At 41.4% G+C, this 21,492-nt stretch overlaps 1 protein-coding gene across 6 annotated transcripts in view; it reads right to left on the minus strand.

Moving 5' to 3' along the window:
• SPEG (striated muscle enriched protein kinase) overlaps nucleotides 1-21,492 on the minus strand; it is a 201,723-nt gene that overhangs the window by 91,740 nt on the left and 88,491 nt on the right. For 2 of the 6 annotated variants that reach the window (XM_072122368.1, XM_072122367.1), the window contains exons 2-3: nucleotides 7,026-7,068; nucleotides 317-346 (exon numbers count right to left, since the gene is read on the minus strand). The exons of the other annotated variants lie outside the window; for them this stretch is intronic. In XM_072122368.1, coding sequence (XP_071978469.1) covers nucleotides 317-346; nucleotides 7,026-7,068 — 73 coding nt within the window. The remainder of the gene's footprint in view (nucleotides 1-316; nucleotides 347-7,025; nucleotides 7,069-21,492) is intronic. 6 annotated transcript variants of the gene reach the window in all.

Here is a 21,492-nt window from a genome sequence, read left to right on the forward strand (position 1 = left end):
AAAATAGTGTCTCTTCACACCTGATGTCAGCATGAGTGTCACACATTGCATGGAGAACCCACTTAGCAGTAGTAATAAACTGATTATTCCTGGATGCGGCATAGGGGGCGCCATTGTATAGCCGCCTCCCGCAGCAGTGAGCTTGGATTTACCCCTGCTCATAGGACACTATATTCTCCTCTCTGTATGAGCCATTACTATAGTTATTAATAATAGATACACTTTGTATCCCTCATTGTTAGTAGTGGATTCCAGAACCTGCGACATCTATAAAGTCAGGGTGAATATATGATAAGCTGCGAGTTCCTCTTCTTACCATAGCTGTGTTTCCTGCAGGAGCGGAATACTTCGCTTCCATAGGGGCAGCGAGAAAGAAAGATATTACAAACTGTTAGTAACAGCCCAAGTAAAACAATCATGCAGGTTCATGCAATGACAGTCATGCAAGTAGCATTTCCACCAGGACACACTAGAGGGCGCAGTAACACAGCTGCTGGCAGAGCCTCACTACAGAGGGATAGGGTGCAGTTCTGGTGTTGACCTCCAGAGGTCACTAGCAAATGGTAAAAACTATATGGAATATTTGCCCCATCATAAAGAAAACATTGGGATTAAATGTTATTAGAGGTCATATAGGTTTATCTTTATTAAGCGTCTATTTCTAGTCTCGTATTATGGGTAAGAAACTGACGTTTTTACTCCCCTATCCTGGTGTTGGCATCGATTGTCCTAAGCCTAGGACACTGGGATCACATTGGGGGTCATTTACTAAGGGCCCGATTCGCATTTTCCCGACGTGTTACCCGAATATTTCCGTTTTGCACTGATTTTCCCTGTATACTGAGGTCCAACATCTATTATTATGGGGTCACATTGGAAGAAGTAGAAGCTCCTGGCACCTGCTGATAAAGTTACAGCTCATAAACCCCAGGAGTATTGTGTATGTGCTATATTATATATACCGTATACAGTCAGCTCCATGTAGAGTGATGATGATGACATCATTGTGCTGTGAGGATGATGTCATCACAACCGGCGCTAGCACAGGGCATAACAAGGCAGGTGCCAGGACCTAGAGCTGCTGGGGGGGCCCAAATAAGGCTGTATCTAATGATCCACAGGGGTGAAGGGCTGTATCTAATGATCCACAGGGGTGAAGGGCTGTATCTAATGATCCACAGGGGTGAGTGGCTGTATCTAATAAATCCATAGGGGTGAACAGCTGTATCTAATGATCCATAGGGGTGAAGGGCTGTATCTAATGATAAATAGGGGTGAGGGACTGTATCTAATGATAAATAGGGGTGAAGGGCTGTATCTAATGATAAATAGGGGTGAGGGGCTGTATCTAATGATAAATAGGGGTGAGGGGCTGTATCTAATGATCCATAGGGGTGAAGGGCTGTATCTAATGATCCATAGGGGTGAAGGGCTGTATCTAATGATAAATAGGGGTGAGGGGCTGTATCTAATGATAAATAGGGGTGAAGGGCTGTATCTAATGATCCATAGGGGTGAGTGACTGTATCTAATGAATCCATAGGGGTGAACAGCTGTATCTAACGATAAATAGGGGTGAGGGGCTGTATCTAATGATCCATAGGGGTGAGTGGCTGTATCTAATGATCCATAGGGGTGAGTGGCTTTATCGAATGAATCCATAGGGGGCGAGGGTCTGTATCTAATGAATCCATAGGGGTGAGGTCTGTATCTAATGATCCATAGGGGTGAAGGGCTGTATCTAATGATAAATAGGGGTGAGGGGCTGTATCTAATGATAAATAGGGGTGAAGGGCTGTATCTAATGATCCATAGGGGTGAGTGACTGTATCTAATGAATCCATAGGGGTGAACAGCTGTATCTAACGATAAATAGGGGTGAGGGGCTGTATCTAATGATCCATAGGGGTGAGTGGCTGTATCTAATGATCCATAGGGGTGAGTGGCTTTATCGAATGAATCCATAGGGGGCGAGGGTCTGTATCTAATGAATCCATAGGGGTGAGGTCTGTATCTAATGATCCATAGGGGTGAGTGGCTTTATCGAATGAATCCATAGGGGTATGGGGCTGTATCTAATGATAAATAGGGGTGAGGGGCTGTATCTAATGATCCATAGGGGTGAAGGGCTGTATCTAATGAATCCATAGGGGTAAAGGGCTGTATCTAATGAATCCATAGGGGTGAAGGGCTGTATCTAATAATCCATAGGGGGCGAGGGTCTGATTCTAATGAATCCATAGGGGTGAGGGTCTGTATCTAATGATCCATAGGGTTGAAGGGCTGTATCTAATGATCCATAGGGGTGAGGGTCTGATTCTAATGAATCCATAGGGGTGAGGGTCTGATTCTAATGAATCCATAGGGGTGAGGGTCTGTATCTAATGATCCATAGGGTTGAAGGGCTGTATCTAATGATCCATAGGGGTGAGGGTCTGATTCTAATGAATCCATAGGGGTGAGGGTCTGATTCTAATGAATCCATAGGGGTGAGGGTCTGTATCTAATGATCCATAGGGTTGAAGGGCTGTATCTAATGATCCATAGGGGTGAGGGTCTGTATCTAATGAATCCATAGGGGTGAGAGGGGCTTTATATAAAATAACCATGAGGGGGCTGTATCACATGAGTATGGAGATGAGCGAGGAGACTCAGATGGAGGTTACCATGGTGATTCCCAGCCTTATTTTGGATGCCGATATTTCTTTTCTTTTTCTTTTTTTACTTTAGGCAGAATCCTCCCAAAACCCAAAATCTGATATCACATAGATGAGACACAACAATCCATGAAATACTCAATAACATACAGGAATGTTTCTAAAACATTAAAAGATTTTTTTATAAATGGGAACCTGTCAGCAGACATGACCACGGAGACAATGACAAGTATCATCCCTGCAGAGATGTGGAATCATTTGTAGCGTAAATATATATATAAATACATGTGGCAAATAAATACGGATTTAGATTCCAAAACTGTATAAAGAATATGTCCAATTACTGCTGTGCTCTGTGCTCTCTGCAGCCAGTGTTATGTATTGTCCCTGGAGAGATGTGTAATCAGACCTCACACTGCTGTGCTCTGTGCTCTCTGCAGCCAGTGTTATGTATTGTCCCTGGAGAGATGTGTAATCAGACCTCACACTGCTGTGCTCTGTGCTCTCTGCAGCCAGTGTTATGTATTGTCCCTGGAGAGATGTGTAATCAGACCTTACACTGCTGTGCTCTGTGCTCTCTGCAGCCAGTGTTATGTATTGTCCCTGGAGAGATGTGTAATCAGACCTTACACTGCTGTGCTCTGTGCTCTCTGCAGCCAGTGTTAGGCAATGTCCCTGGAGAGATGTGTAATCACACCTCACACTGCTGTGCTCTGTGCTCTCTGCAGCCAGTGTTATGTACTGTCCCTGGAGAGATGTATAATCAGACCTCACACTGCTGTGCTCTGTGCTCTCTGCAGCCAGTGTTATGTATTGTCCCTGGAGAGATGTGTAATCAGACCTCACACTGCTGTGCTCTGTGCTCTCTGCAGCTAGTGTTATGTATTATCCCTGGAGAGATGTGTAATCAGACCAGACACTGCTGTGCTCTGTGCTCTCTGCAGCCAGTGTAATGTATTGTCCCTGGAGAGATGTGTAATCACTCCTCAAACTGCTGTGCTCTGTGCTCTCTGCAGCCAGTGTTATGTATTGTCCCTGGAGAGATGTGTAATCAGACCTCACACTGCTGTGCTCTGTGCTCTCTGCAGCCAGTGTTATGTATTATCCCTGGAGAGATGTGTAATCAGACCTCACACTGCTGTGCTCTGTGCTCTCTGCAGCCAGTGTTATGTATTGTCCCTGGAGAGATGTGTAATCAGACCTCACACTACTGTGATCTGTGCTCTCTGCAGCCAGTGTTATGTACTGTCCCTGGAGAGATGTGTAATCAGACCTCACACTGCTGTGCTCTGTGCTCTCTGCAGCCAGTGTTATGTATTGTCCCTGGAGAGATATGTAATCAGACCTCACACTGCTGTGCTCTGTGCTCTCTGCAGCCATTGTTATGTATTGTCCTTGGAGAGATGTGTAATCAGACCTCACACTGCTGTGCTCTGTGCTCTCTGCAGCCAGTGTTATGTATTATCCCTGGAGAGATGGGTAATCAGACCTCACACTGCTGTGCTCTGTGCTCTCTGCAGCCAGTGTTATGTATTGTCCTTGGAGAGATGTGTAATCAGACCTCACACTGCTGTGCTCTGTGCTCTCTGCAGCCAGTGTTATGTATTATCCATGGAGAGATGTGTAATCAGACCTCACACTGCTGTGCTCTGTGCTCTCTGCAGCCAGTGTTATGTATTATCCCTGGAGAGATGTGTAATCAGACCTCACACTGCTGTGCTCTGTGCTCTCTGCAGCCAGTGCTATGTATTATCCCTGGAGAGATGTGTAATCACACCTCACACTGCTGTGCTCTGTGCTCTCTGCAGCCAGTGTTATGTATTGTCCCTGGAGAGATGTGTAATCAGTCCTCACACTGCTGTGCTCTGTGCTCTCTGCAGCCAGTGTTATGTATTGTCCCTGGAGAGATGTGTAATCAGACCTCACACTGCTGTGCTCTCTGCTCTCTGCAGCCAGTGTTATGTATTATCCCTGGAGAGATGTGTAATCAGACCTCACACTGCTGTGCTCTCTGCAGCCAGTGTTATGCACTGTCCCTGGAGAGATGTGTAATCAGACCTCACACTGCTGTGCTCTGTGCTCTCTGCAGCCAGTGTTATGTATTGTCCCTGGAGAGATGTGTAATCAGACCTCACACTGCTGTGCTCTGTGCTCTCTGCAGCCAGTGTTATGTATTATCCCTGGAGAGATGTGTAATCAGACCTCACACTGCTGTGCTCTGTGCTCTCTGCAGCCAGTGTTATGTATTGTCCCTGGAGAGATGTGTAATCAGTACTCACACTGCTGTGCTCTGTGCTCTCTGCAGCCAGTGTTATGTACTGTCCCTGGAGAGATGTGTAATCAGACCTCACACTGCTGTGCTCTGTGCTCTCTGCAGCCAGTGTTATGTATTGTCCCTGGAGAGATATGTAATCAGACCTCACACTGCTGTGCTCTGTGCTCTCTGCAGCCATTGTTATGTATTGTCCTTGGAGAGATGTGTAATCAGACCTCACACTGCTGTGCTCTGTGCTCTCTGCAGCCAGTGTTATGTATTATCCCTGGAGAGATGGGTAATCAGACCTCACACTGCTGTGCTCTGTGCTCTCTGCAGCCAGTGTTATGTATTGTCCCTGGAGAGATGTGTAATCAGACCTCACACTGCTGTGCTCTGTGCTCTCTGCAGCCAGTGTTATGTATTATCCATGGAGAGATGTGTAATCAGACCTCACACTGCTGTGCTCTGTGCTCTCTGCAGCCAGTGTTATGTATTGTCCCTGGAGAGATGTGTAATCAGACCTCACACTGCTGTGCTCTGTGCTCTCTGCAGCCAGTGCTATGTATTATCCCTGGAGAGATGTGTAATCACACCTCACACTGCTGTGCTCTGTGCTCTCTGCAGCCAGTGTTATGTATTGTCCCTGGAGAGATGTGTAATCAGTCCTCACACTGCTGTGCTCTGTGCTCTCTGCAGCCAGTGTTATGTATTGTCCCTGGAGAGATGTGTAATCAGACCTCACACTGCTGTGCTCTCTGCTCTCTGCAGCCAGTGTTATGTATTATCCCTGGAGAGATGTGTAATCAGACCTCACACTGCTGTGCTCTCTGCAGCCAGTGTTATGCACTGTCCCTGGAGAGATGTGTAATCAGACCTCACACTGCTGTGCTCTGTGCTCTCTGCAGCCAGTGTTATGTATTGTCCCTGGAGAGATGTGTAATCAGACCTCACACTGCTGTGCTATGTGCTCTCTGCAGCCAGTGTTATGTATTGTCCCTGGAGAGATGTGTAATCAGACCTCACACTGCTGTGCTCTGTGCTCTCTGTAGCCAGTGTTATGTATTGTCCCTGGATAGATGTGTAATCAGACCTCACACTGCTGTGCTCTGTGCTCTCTGCAGCCAGTGTTATGTACTGTCCCTGGAGAGATGTGTAATCAGACCTCACACTGCTGTGCTCTGTGCTCTCTGTAGCCAGTGTTATGTACTGTCCCTGGAGAGATGTGTAATCAGACCTCACACTGCTGTGCTCTGTGCTCTCTGCAGCCAGTGTTATGTACTGTCCCTGGAGAGATGTGTAATCAGACCTCACACTGCTGTGCTCTGTGCTATCTGTAGCCAGTGTTATGTACTGTCCCTGGAGAGATGTGTAATCAGACTTCACACTGCTGTGCTCTGTGCTCTCTGCAGCCAGTGGTATGTACTGTCCCTGGAGAGAGGTGTTACCATACATTTGTGCATGTTGTTAGTATCAGCAGGACTGTGAAATATGGATTTATATTCCAGGATTATAACTTCTCCAAGTGCTCTTGGGGTGCATCCTCACACTGCTGTGCTCTCTGCAGCCAGTGTAAGGTATTGTCCCTGGAGAGATTTGTCATCATTCCTTTGTGCTTATCTTGTTAGTAGCAGCAGGACTGTGAAATATGGATGTATATTCCAAGAATGTAGCCTTGCCAGCATTGTCCATGGAGAGATGTGTAATCAGGACCTTTGTTTATGTTGTTAGTTGCAGCAGGACTGTGATATATGGATTTATATTAAAGTATTGTATCTGCTCCAGGTGCACTGGGGGTGTGTCCTCACACTGCTGTGCTCTGCTCTCTTTGCATTTCTTAGATATACATTTATTTTGCAGCCTTTAGTTCTGCATGGATAAAACGACTGACAGATTCCCATCAATATTTACAGATATATATATAATAGGGATCTATAGAAAGGATATTATACATATATGTAGGGGGATGTATATTTGGCAAGCCACGCCCCCTACACGCCCTTCCAATGACCCCATAGATATATATTTGTGAATATTATGATGTTGCGTTTGGGATGTCTGATGGTCGGATGATGGGTGTAATGTCACAATGTGATGATGTATAAGCAACGCACCATGAGTAAATCGTCCGAAGACCCTCCGGGAGTGTCCCGATTTCTACAGAGAGGAGAGAGAAGCAGCTGAATGATCATCTGGGACAGTAGATTGGATGCACCCGACAACCTTACCCTGACCCCGGCTGAGCTGTCGCTCATAACCTACAGGTTGATACGAGATTTACATGGCGTCAGATGATAACATCTCCGGGAGGAATTCTCGGTCTGTTGTCACGGCAACGGCCGCTGACCCTGTCACTATCACTAAAGGTCTTTGCAATGCTGCAGAATAATATGGAAAAACACGGAGAAGTAATGATCCCCCCCCCTCCCGAAACGCAGCGGAGGGAGCGATAATCTGCAGCATTAGTGATGGTATTTCACGTTGCTTGTTGTTAGTGAATGTGAGTGATCTGCAGGGGGACATGACCCTGACACGTGAGCTGCAGAGGGACAGGAACCCCAAAAACCACAAAGACACCATCAAATACCCCAGGTGATGGGGATGATACTCAAAGCATACAAGGAAATTCCAAAATCCAGCATCCACGGGACCAGTGTGATGCTGGATGATTGGAATTTCGAGACTGAGATCCATTCTGTAAGTGATACATTGTTGCGTTGGATGGTTCCAACCCTGATCCTGGAGGCTGAGGGGTCAAATGGTCACGGATTTACCATCAGTGGTCTCAGAGCTGGAGGCTGGAGACCGGCCGCTATGATGTCTCCCATACACTGCACACAGAGAGTAGAGGAGTAACTGCTCCAAAACGTCTTCACTCACCCAGAAGCACCAACAGGATCATATAAGACATCATAGAGAAGTAGTGACCTGCATTGATGGAGATAAAGCACTTGGGGAGAGATAGAAACCTACAGCAGCTTCTGTCTCTACCTGTGTTTCTCGTCTCTCTCACTCAAAAGTGACAGCCGGATCATAATAGAGAAGTACAGACCTGTGCTGATGGGAACAAAGGACTTGGAGTGAGATAGAAACTTACTAATATCTGCAGCAGCTTCTGTCTGTACCTGTGTCCCTCTTTTCTCTCACTCAGAGTTATCAGCAGGATCATATAGAAAATTAAAGAGAAGTAGAGATCTCTATTGATGGGAATAAAGCACTTGGGGTGAGATAGAAACTTAATTTTATCTCCCGCAGTCTCTGACTATACCTATGTGTCTCTTCTCTCTCTTACGCAAAATTATCAGCAGAATCATATAGGACATTATAGAGAAGTACTGACCTGTACTGATGGGAATAAATAGAATAAAGCACTAAGGGTGAGATAGAAGCTTACTATAAATTCATGTATTCCCTACTTTCACTCACTTTCCGCCTATTCCACCTGTTTCCCTCTCCATGAGCTTCTATGTAATCCACTATATTTTTTACTAAACTGCTGTCGTGTCTTTCTAGGGTGAGATGGAAGCCGTTAGGATGTCAATGTATGTCCCTAAATATGGACAAGAAGGAGAGAAGTGGCTGCTCAGCAGGTGAGGAGTGCAGGTCAGTGTGAGCTGCGCAGGAATCCACCATGGAGAGACTGTCCTGTGCTGTAACTGCTCAGAGACCCAGGTCTGTCTGATCTGAGCCGACAGCCGCCCCGTCTTCTCCAGCCAACAAATCACATGATAATCTGACTGTCTAATAGATCCCATTCCCACTAATCCATCACAATGTAATTCCCCATCACTCAGCAGATTCACTCCCCGAGACACAGACACCAGTGATACTACACAGCAAACATTCCCAACTACTATATCACCCAGTAATATCACTCATACAGTCATTATAGCAGTATTATAGTTATATACTAGTACATAGGGGGCAGTATTATAGTAGTTATATTCTTGTACATAGGAGGCAGTATTATAGTAGTTATATTCCTGTACATAGGGGGCAGTATTATAGTAGTTATATTCCTGTACATAGGGGGCAGTATTATAGTAGTTATATTCCTGTACATAGGGAGCAGTATTATAGTAGTTATATTCCTGTACATAAGGGGCAGTATTATAGTAGTTATATTCTTGTACATAGGGGCAGTATTATAGTAGTTATATTCCTGTACATAGGGGGCAGTATTATAGCAGTTATATTCCTGTACATAGGGGGCAGTATTATAGTAGTTATATTCCTGTACATAGGGGGCAGTATTATAGTAGTTATATTATTGTACATAGGAGGCAGTATTATAGTAGTTATATTCCTGTACATAGGGGGCAGTATTATAGTAGTTATATCCCTGTACATAGGGGGCAGTATTATAGTAGTTATATTCCTGTACATAGGGGGCAGTATTATAGTAGTTATATTCTTGTACATAGGAGGCAGTATTATAGTAGTTATATTCCTGTACATAGGGGGCAGTATTATAGTAGTAATATTCTTGTACATATGGGGCAGTATTATAGTAGTTATATCCCTGTACATAGGGGCAGTATTATAGTAGTTATATTCTTGTACATAGAGGGCAGTATTATAGTAGTTATATTCCTGTACATAGGGAGCAGTATTATAGTAGTTATATTCCTGTACATAGGGATCAGTATTATAGTAGTTATATTCCTGTACATAGGGGGCAGTATTATAGTAGTTATATTCCTGTACATAGGGAGCAGTATTATAGTAGTTATATTCCTGTACATAGGGGGCAGTATTATAGTAGTTATATTCCTGTACATAGGGGGAAGTATTATAGTAGTTATATTCCTGTACATAGGAGGCAGTATTATAGTAGTTATATTCCTGTACGTAGGGGGCGGTATTATAGTAGTTATATTCTTGTACATAGGAGGCAGTATTATAGTAGTTATATTCCTGTACATAGGGGGCAGTATTATAGTAGTTATATCCCTGTACATAGGGGCAGTATTATAGTAGTTATATTCTTGTACATAGAGGGCAGTATTATAGTAGTTATATTCTTGTACATAGGGGGCAGTATTATAGTAGTTATATTCCTGTACATAGGGGGCATTATTATAGTAGTTATATTCTTGTACATAGGGAGCAGTATTATAGTAGTTATATCCCTGTACATAGGGGGCAGTATTATAGTATTTATATTCTTGTACATAGGGGGTAGTAATATAGTAGTTATATTCCTGTACATAGGGGGCAGTATTATAGTAGTTATAATCCTGTAAATAGAGGGCAGTATTATAGTAGTTATATTCCTGTACATAGGGGGCAGTATTATAGTAGTTATATTCCTGTACATAGGGGGTAGTATTATAGTAGTTATATTCCTGTACATAGGGGGCAGTATTATAGTAGTTATATTGCTGTACATAGGGGGCAGTATTATAGTAGTTATATTCCTGTACATAGGGGGTAGTATTATAGTAGTTATATTCCTGTACATAGGGGACAGTATTATAGTAGTTATATTCTTGTACATAGGGGGCAGTATTATAGTAGTTATATTCTTGTACATAGGGGGCAGTATTATAGTATTTATATTCTTGTACATAGAGGGCAGTATTATAGTAGTTATATTCTTGTAGATAGGGGGCAGTATTATAGTATTTATATTCTTGTACATAGGGGGCAGTATTATAGTAGTTATATTCTTGTAGATAGGGGGCAGTATTATAGTATTTATATTCTTGTACATAGGGTACAGTATTATAGTAGTTATATTCTTGTAGATAGGGGGCAGTATTATAGTATTTATATTCTTGTACATAGAGGGCAGTATTATAGTAGTTATATTCCTGTACATAGGGGGCAGTATTATAGTAGTTATATTCTTGTACATAGGGGGCAGTATTATAGTAGTTATATTCTTGTACATAGGGGGCAGTATTATAGTAGTTATATTCTTGTACATAGGGGGCAGTATTATAGTAATTATATTCTTGTACATAGGGGGCAGTATTATAGTAGTTATATTCCTGTACATAGGGGGCAGTATTATAGTGGTTATATTCCTGTACATAGGGGGCAGTATTATAGTAGTTATATTTCTGTGCATAGGGGGCAGTATTATAGTAGTTATATTCCTGTGCATAGGGGGCAGTATTATAGCAGTTATTTTCTTGTACATAGGGAGCAGTATTATAGTAGTTATATTCTTGTACATAGGGGGCAGTATTATAGTAGTTATATTCTTGTACATAGGGGGCAGTATTATAGTAGTTATATTCTTGTACATAGGGGGCAGTATTATAGTAGTTATATTCTTGTACATAGGGGGCAGTATTATAGTAGTTATATTCTTGTACATAGGGGGCAGTATTATAGTAGTTATATTCCTGTGCATAGGGGGCAGTATTATAGTAGTTATATTCTTGTACATAGGGGGCAGTATTATAGTAGTTATATTCTTGTACATAGGGGGCAGTATTATAGTAGTTATATTCTTGTACATAGGGGGCAGTATTATAGTAGTTATATTCCTGTGCATAGGGGGCAGTATTAAAGTAGTTATTTTCTTGTACATAGGGGGCAGTATTTTAGTAGTTATATTCCTGTACATAGGTGGCAGTATTATAGTAGTTATATTCTTGTACATAGGGGACAGTATTATAGTAGTTATATTCTTGTACATAGGGGGTAGTATTATAGTAGTTGTATTCTTGTATATAGGGGGCAGTATTATAGTAGTTATATTCTTGTACATAGGGAGCAGTATTATAGTAGTTATACTCTTGTACATAGGGGGCAGTATTATAGTAGTTATATTCCTGTGCATAGGGGGCAGTATTATAGTAGTTATATTCTTGTACATAGGGAGCAGTATTATAGTAGTTATACTCTTGTACATAGGGGGCAGTATTATAGTAGTTATATTCTTGTACATAGGGGGCAGTATTATAGTAGTTATATTCTTGTACATAGGGAGCAGTATTATAGTAGTTATACTCTTGTACATAGGGGGCAGTATTATAGTAGTTATATTCTTGTACATAGGGGGCAGTATTATAGTAGTTATATTCTTGTACATAGGGGGCAGTATTATTGTAGTTATATTCTTGTACATAGGGGGCAGTATTATAGTAGTTATATTCTTGTACATAGGGGGCAGTATTATAGTAGTTATATTCTTGTACATAGGGGGCAGTATTATAGTAGTTATATTCCTGTGCATAGGGGGCAGTATTATAGTAGTTATATTCTTGTACATAGGGGGCAGTATTATAGTAGTTATATTCTTGTACATAGGGGGCAGTATTATAGTAGTTATATTCTTGTACATAGGGGGCAGTATTATAGTAGTTATATTCCTGTGCATAGGGGGCAGTATTAAAGTAGTTATTTTCTTGTACATAGGGGGCAGTATTTTAGTAGTTATATTCCTGTACATAGGGGGCAGTATTATAGTAGTTATATTCTTGTACATAGGGGACAGTATTATAGTAGTTATATTCTTGTACATAGGGGGTAGTATTATAGTAGTTGTATTCTTGTATATAGGGGGCAGCATTATAGTAGTTATATTCTTGTACATAGGGAGCAGTATTATAGTAGTTATACTCTTGTACATAGGGGGCAGTATTATAGTAGTTATATTCCTGTGCATAGGGGGCAGTATTATAGTAGTTATATTCTTGTACATAGGGAGCAGTATTATAGTAGTTATACTCTTGTACATAGGGGGCAGTATTATAGTAGTTATATTCTTGTACATAGGGGGCAGTATTATAGTAGTTATATTCTTGTACATAAAGAGCAGTATTATAGTAGTTATACTCTTGTACATAGGGGGCAGTATTATAGTAGTTATATTCTTGTACATAGGGGGCAGTATTATAGTAGTTATAGTCTTGTACATAGAGGGCAGTATTATAGTAGTTATAGTCTTGTACATAGGGGGCAGTATTATAGTAGTTATAGTCTTGTACATAGGGGGCAGTATTATAGTAGTTATAGTCTTGTACATAGGGGGCAGTATTATAGTAGTTATAGTCTTGTACATAGGGGGCAGTATTATAGTAGTTATATTCTTGTACATAGGGGGCAGTATTATAGTAGTTATATTCTTGTACATAGGGGCAGTATTATAGTAGTTATATTCTTGTACATAGGGGCAGAATTATAGTAGTTATATTCTTGTACATAGGGGGGCAGTATTATAGTAGTTATATTCTTGTACATAGGGGCAGTATTATAGTAGTTATATTCTTGTACATAGGGGCAGTATTATAGTAGTTATATTCTTGTACATAGGGGCAGTATTATAGTAGTTATATTCTTGTACATAGGGGCAGTATTATAGTAGTTATATTCTTGTACATAGAGGCAGTATTATAGTAGTTATATTCCTGTACATAGAGGCAGTATTATAGTAGTTATATTCTTGTACATAGGGGGGAGTATTATAGTAGTTATATTCCTGTACATAGGGAGCAGTATTATAGTAGTTATATTCCTGTACATAGGGGGCAGTATTATAGTAGTTATATTCTTGTACATAGGGGGCAGTATTATAGTAGTTATATTCTTGTACATAGGGGGCAGTATTATAGTAGTTATATTCCTGTACATAGGGGGCAATATTATAGTAGTTATATTCTTGTACATAGGGAGCAGTATTATAGTAGTTATATTCCTGTACATAGGGGGCAGTATTATAGTAGTTATATTCCTGTACATAGGGGGTAGTATTATAGTAGTTATATTCCTGTACATAGGGGCAGTATTATAGTAGTTATATTCCTGTACATAGGGGGCAGTATTATAGTAGTTATATTCCTGTACATAGGGGGCAGTATTATAGTAGTTATATTCCTGTACATAGGGGCAGTATTATAGTAGTTATATCCCTGTACATAGGGAGCAGTATTATAGTAGTTATATTCCTGTACATAGGGGGCAGTATTATAGAAGTTATATTCCTGTACATAGGGAGCAGTATTATAGTAGTTATATTCCTGTACATAGGGGGCAGTATTATAGTAGTTATATTCCTGTACATAGGGAGAAGTATTATAGTAGTTATATTCCTGTACATAGGGGGCAGTATTATAGTAGTTATATTCCTGTATATAGGGGGCAGTATTATAGTAGTTATATTCCTGTACATAGGGGGCAGTATTATAGTAGTTATATCCCTGTACATAGGGAGCACTATTATAGTAGTTATATTCTTGTACATAGGGGCAGTATTATAGTAGTTATATTCTTGTACATAGGAGGCAGTATTATAGTAGTTATATTCTTGTACATAGGGAGCAGTATTATTGTAGTTATATTCTTGTACATAGGGGGCAGTATTATAGTAGTTATATTCCTGTACATAGGGGGCAGTATTATAGTAGTTATATTCCTGTACATAGGGGGCAGTATTATAGTAGTTATATTCCTGTACATAGGGGGCAGTATTATAGTAGTTATATTCCTGTACATAGGGGCAGTATTATAGTAGTTATATTCCTGTACATAGGGGGCAGTATTATAGTAGTTATATTCCTGTACATAGGGGGCAGTATTATAGTAGTTATATTCCTGTACATAGGGGCAGTATTATAGTAGTTATATCCCTGTACATAGGGAGCAGTATTATAGTAGTTATATTCCTGTACATAGGGGGCAGTATTATAGTAGTTATATTCCTGTACATAGGGAGCAGTATTATAGTAGTTATATTCCTGTACATAGGGGGCAGTATTATAGTAGTTATATTCCTGTACATAGGGAGAAGTATTATAGTAGTTATATTCCTGTACATAGGGGGCAGTATTATAGTAGTTATATTCCTGTATATAGGGGGCAGTATTATAGTAGTTATATTCCTGTACATAGGGGGCAGTATTATAGTAGTTATATCCCTGTACATAGGGAGCACTATTATAGTAGTTATATTCTTGTACATAGGGGCAGTATTATAGTAGTTATATTCTTGTACATAGGAGGCAGTATTATAGTAGTTATATTCTTGTACATAGGGAGCAGTATTATTGTAGTTATATTCTTGTACATAGGGGGCAGTATTATAGTAGTTATATTCCTGTACATAGGGGGCAGTATTATAGTAGTTATATTCCTGTACATAGGGGGCAGTATTATAGTAGTTATATTCCTGTACATAGGGGCAGTATTATAGTAGTTATATCCCTGTACATAGGGAGCAGTATTATAGTAGTTATATTCTTGTACATAGGGGCAGTATTATAGTAGTTATATTCTTGTACATAGGGGCAGTATTATAGTAGTTATATCCCTGTACATAGGGGGCAGTATTATAGTAGTTATATTCCTGTACATAGGGGGCAGTATTATAGTAGTTATATTCTTGTACATAGGGGGCAGTATTATAGTAGTTATATTCTTGTACATAGGGGGCAGTATTATAGTAGTTTTATTCCTGTACATAGGGGGCAGTATTATAGTAGTTATATTCCTGTACATAGGGGCAGTATTATAGTAGTTATATCCCTGTACATAGGGTGCAGTATTATAGTAGTTATATTCTTGTACATAGGGGCAGTATTATAGTAGTTATATTCTTGTACATAGGGGCAGTATTATAGTAGTTATATCCCTGTACATAGGGGGCAGTATTATAGTAGTTATATTCTTGTACATAGGGGGCAGTATTATAGTAGTTATATTCTTGTACATAGGGGGCAGTATTATAGTAGTTATATTCCTGTACATAGGGGGCAGTATTATAGAAAGTATATTATTGTAGATAGGGGAGGTATTATAATATTCATATTCTTGTACATAGGGGCAGTATTATAGTAGTTATATTCTTGTACATAGGGGGCAGTATTATAGTAGTTATATTCTTGTACATAGGGGGCAGTATTATAGTAGTTATATTCCTGTACATAGGGGGAAGTATTATAGTAGTTATATTCCTGTACATAGGGGGCAGTATTATAGTAGTTATATCCCTGTACATAGGGGGCAGTATTATAGTGGTTATATTCTGGTACATAGAGGGCAGTATTATAGTAGTTATATCCCTGTACACAGGGGGCAGTATTATAGTAGTTATATTCCTGTACATAGGGGGCAGTATTATAGTAGTTATATTCCTGTACATAGGGGGCAGTATTATAGTAGTTATATTCCTGTACATAGGGGGCAGTATTATAGTAGTTATATTCCTGTACATAGGGGGCAGTATTATAGTAGTTATATCCCTGTACATAGGGGGCAGTATTATAGTAGTTATATTCCTGTACATAGGGGGCAGTATTATAGTAGTTATATTCCTGTACATAGGGGGCAGTATTATAGTAGTTATATTCCTGTACATAGGGGGCAGTATTATAGTAGTTATATTCCTGTACATAGGGGGCAGTATTATAGTAGTTATATCCCTGAACATAGGGGGCAGTATTATAGTGGTTATATTCTGGTACATAGAGGGCAGTATTATAGTAGTTATATCCCTGTACACAGGGGGCAGTATTATAGTAGTTATATTCCTGTACATAGGGGGCAGTATTATAGTAGTTATATTCCTGTACATAGGGGGCAGTATTATAGTAGTTATATTCCTGTACATAGGGGGCAGTATTATAGTAGTTATATTCCTGTACATAGGGGGCAGTATTATAGTAGTTATATTCTTGTACATAGGGGGCAGTATTATAGTAGTTATATTCTTGTACTTAGGGGGCAGTATTATAGTAGTTATATTCCTGTACATAGGGGGCAGTATTATAGTAGTTATAGTCTTGTACATAGGGGGCAGTATTATAGTAGTTATATTCTTGTACATAGGGGGCAGTATTATAGTAGTTATATTCTTGTACATAGGGGGCAGTATTATAGTAGTTATATTCCTGTACATAGGGGCAGTATTATAGTAGTTATATTCTTGTACATAGGGGGCAGTATTATAGTAGTTATATTCTTGTACATAGGGGCAGTATTATAGTAGTTATATTCCTGTACATAGGGGGCAGTATTATAGTAGTTATATTCCTGTACATAGAGGGCAGTATTATAGTAGTTATATTCCTGTACATAGGGGGCAGTATTATAGTAGTTATAGTCTTGTACATAGGGGGCAGTATTATAGTAGTTATATTCTTGTACATAGGGGGCAGTATTATAGTAGTTATATTCTTGTACATAGGGGGCAGTATTATAGTAGTTATATTCCTGTACATAGGGGGCAGTATTATAGTAAGTATATTATTGTAGATAGGGGAGGTATTATAATATTCATATTCTTGTACAGAACAGTAGTATTATAGTAGCTTTGCTGGTGATGTAAATCATATAGATATACAGTTTCAGAGCTGTTCTGTCTGGCGGTGTAATATTTGGGAGGGACGGGTAAGTATATAGAAGTGTCTTCCAGTCTGCACTGTTTGCTTTTGCAATCTTCAGATGCAGCGTTGGATGTGGAGTGGATGCTGGGGGTGGGCTGAGTATTGTGGGGGTTGCAGTAGCTGCTGCTGAGTCACACTGTCTCCAGGCTGTGAATATGAACATCTCCCGTGGGTTCTTGTCTATGACGCTGGGCTGTGACGTTCTGTCTGTGACTTCCATTCCTTCTCCTTCACCTCCACGTACGGAGGACACAAGACGTTGCACATTTACATAAACCACTCAGCGCGTCTCTCACACAGCAAAAACGAGGCGTTACTGCAGATTACATTCCTGTCCAGGATACGCGCCATAGATTTCCGATAGCCCTTTAATTAGTCATTAATGAAGCTGCCGGGTGCCCTCGCCTCCGTTGTAATGAATACAATGAGCTTATACATTTACTATTGGACGGGAAGATATAATTATATGTGGGGTGTAACATAACGGCTGCTTCCAAGGGGCCAGAGATTTCAGGCATTGCCTCTAGTGCTTAGTGCGCGTTCACACATTCAGTTTTTGAGATGCAGTTTTTGAAGCCAAAAGCAGGCGTGGATAATAATGGTTGAGAAGAAGTTGTTCCTTCTCTGCTTTCACTCTGATGGACATCAAAAACTGCATCTGAAAAACTGAATGTGTGAACGCACCCTTAGACCTCACACCTGAGCTGCAGGGGACTGGACACTTTATTTAATGGAAGATCCACCAGTGATTGTCAGTTGAAGGGAGCTGGACATGTCCCTTCCAGGAGCCTCTACTGGGGAAATTGGGGGGTCATTTACTAAGGGCCTGAATCGCTCATTTTAGGTGGGTTTCCTGAAAATTACCGGTTTGCACCAAATTGCCCCAGGTTTTTGGCGCATGCGAACCGATTGTGTCGCATCCGTACCGGGTTGCATGCAACGGAAATGGCAGGGGGGGGGGCGTGGCCGTGGCCGTCAGGAAACCCAACGGATTCGGAGAAACCACAGTATTTAAAAAAAAAATGTGTTGCTTGACATGCACTTACATGCACCAGGAAGAGGGTGGTGAACTCCGGCGGACCTCGGTGCAGCAGCGACACCTAGTGGATATCAGGCACACGACCTTAGTGAGTCCCGGCAAGCTCCGAATCAACGTTGGACAATGCACCGCGGGATCGCGAATGGACCGGGTAGGTAAATGAGCCCCATTGGGTATTACATGATTCTCATTGAAAGCGATGGGCTCCCATTCTGCAGTCCTCCAAAGAGGGAGTTTCCTATTGACTAATAGAAGGGGTATCAAGCAGTGGAGCAGCCAGACTATAGAAGTGGAGATGAGGGGATCCGAAGTTGAAGTTCAGGTTTGGCCACATGACATATTGCCAGATAGTCGGCCAAAGAGCCCTGGCCAATCATAGTCCGAGTACACGGCTAAACCTGAACTTGGATATTGTGTCCGCACATCTGTACATAGCCTGCGGTCACACGTTGCGTTTTACAAAAAGCTTGTGTTAACGGAAGGTGTGAGTGCAGCCATAGAAGTCATTTTTTTGCAATTGTCTAACTTTCCAAAATGAATCTGGTTGTTCCGGTTGACATGAATTTGCTTCAACGACTTTACAATTAGTTTCCGGCACCAGGGATTTTTTTGAAAGATTTTTAAGTTTATTATTACCCAGTGACTAAATTTTCCTACGTGCCAGCATTTTAAGGCGGTATTTTTGGCTGGCAATTACTAGTTTATGGGTAACTGTGTCTGTTGATATGGGATTACAGTGACCTGTACAATATATATATACAGGGACGCCAATGTCTGGCACAGACTCTTACCCAGTTATCTATGGCTGGGATAGACTCATAAGGGCACCATGGCTGGTACATGCTGTTATGGGGGTATCTGCGCTTGGAGATGATGTTATAGGGGGCACCTGTGGACGGCATGTGCTGTTATAGGGCACCTGTGGTGGGTGCATGCTATTATGAGGGCACCAATAGCTGGCACAAGCTGTTATAGGTACCTGGTGCACAAGCCATTACATGGGACGAGATGTGGGCACTGCCATTGTATTCTGGCATCTGCAGCCAACTTTTCAGCCAGGATTGTAATGGATAGGTAGCAGATCTAGTAGGAGCTGTACTATAACCAGTCTATAGTCGGTGGCCATAGTGGAAGAACATATATTGGCCCGGCTGAGGACATTGGTAACAAGGGGAGCCTGCACCACCTGGATTACCCATATCACAGGTGAAGATCCACTAATCTATACCACTGCTTGCTGTGAAGGTTGCAGGCTGTCATGACATGCTGGGAGTCATAGTTTTACAAGGATTGGAGTAGCTTGTATCTTGTCAGATATATGATCGATGCCGACCCCTGTCATGTAGCATCTTATACCGGCGACAGATTTAGGCCACCGCAGGTCATAGAACGTGTCAATCACTTCCATCACAGAGCGGCGAATACGGCAGTGCAGCATCCCTCGCATCCACCGCCCCGCTGGGTATGAATGTCAGCCTGGTACATATAGCACCTGGCAGCAGTCTTCTACCGGCGAACTGAAGTAGGTTAATTAGTTAATTAAAAGATAACTAGAGCAGCACAGACGAGTTTTCTGCTTATTTGCAGGAGAAGACAGAAGTTTCGAAAGATGCTGAGATGATTTAACTCTTTGCGTCAAAGTTGTAGGAGGGTGTAAGAAAGCTATTTTTGACAGGTATAGGGACACTATATTGGGTTTTGAAAAAACAAAATTTCCTTGGCTTTCCCAGCTCATAGGCTCCCAAATAACCCAATACTCCCTCCTGTAAGATTGTATTTACAATCTGCAATATGGCGTCTGCTGCGCTAATCCGATTTCCAATAAAATCAATGCGGCCACATCTGCTTTATGTTACATTTCCCCACTGTAATCCAATCATAAAAATTCATGTTGTGGAAAAAAGCAGCAGTTCTATGGTAAAGGGCTTATACATTGGACACTTCAGACACGTCACACATGGAGCTTACATCAGATTTCTCTTTGCATTGCAAAAATTATAAAATTAGTTCACTGCAAAATATCTATTGATTATAAGTACCGTATATACTCGAGTATAAGCCGACCCGAGTATAAGCCGAGACCCATAATTTCAACACAAAAACTGGGGAAACCTATTGACTCGAGTATAAGCCGAGGGTGGGAAATGCATTGGTTACAGCCTCCCAGTATATAGTCTGCCAGGCCCTGTAGCATACAGCCTGCCCAGCCCCTGTAGCATACAGCCTGCCCAACCCCTGTAGCATACAGCCTGCCCAACCCCTGTAGCATACAGCCTGCCCAACCCCTGTAGCATACAGCCTGCCCAGCCCCTGTAGAAGGAAAAAAAATAACACTGTACTCATCTTTCCGATGTCCCCCATAGGTCCTCTTCTGTCTCAGACTGTCTCAGACAGAAGAGGACCTATGGGTGACGTCAGAAAAGTGAGTTTTGTCTTTATGTTTTTAGTTGACTCGAGTATAAGCCGAGTTAGGGTTTTTGAGCACAAATTTTGTGCTGAAAAACTAGGCTTATACTCGAGTATATAAGGTAGATGGAAATGATAACAATGCCCTTACATTCATGCTGATTTTTTTCCACCAATTACCGTATATACTCGAGTATAAGCCGACCCAAGTATAAGCCGAGGCCCCCAATTTTACCACAAAAACCTGGTAACACATTTTTTTTGTGCTGCAAAACTAGGCTTATACTCGAGTATATATGGTACTTGCATTTCATTATTTTTTAGCTGTGCGATGTAAGATCTCAATATCAGGTGCCACAGCTCCCTGTCATTAAGAAGGTTCAACATGACCTGTTAGCAGCCGAGGGCGCGTTCAGACGTTGCGTTGCGTCACATTTTTGTTGCGTTATTGACGCATTCCAAAGGCTTCAGCCTCGATCACCTGCTAAAGTTACATTGTTTTTCCACTGCATTTGCTAAAACGCAATGTAACCTCAGCATGTGATCACGATTCAAGCCGTGGGAATGCGTCAAAAACTCAACAAAAAAACGTGAAGCAGCACATCATATGAGCGCGTTTCACATCTTGGGGGATATTTTTCAGGGCTTCTGATTATTTTCCCCAATCCAAGGGTAGTGGACCGGTGCAGGGACAGGAACACACTCACTGCACTCGCTCTCGTTGCAGCCAGTGAATTTTTCGTATGTGATAATGCATCGGCTACATTTATTTCCACGCCGGGCAGAGCAGGAGCGCCT

This window comes from Engystomops pustulosus, chromosome 8, assembly GCF_040894005.1.
Source record: "Engystomops pustulosus chromosome 8, aEngPut4.maternal, whole genome shotgun sequence".
NCBI lineage: Eukaryota > Metazoa > Chordata > Amphibia > Anura > Leptodactylidae > Engystomops > Engystomops pustulosus.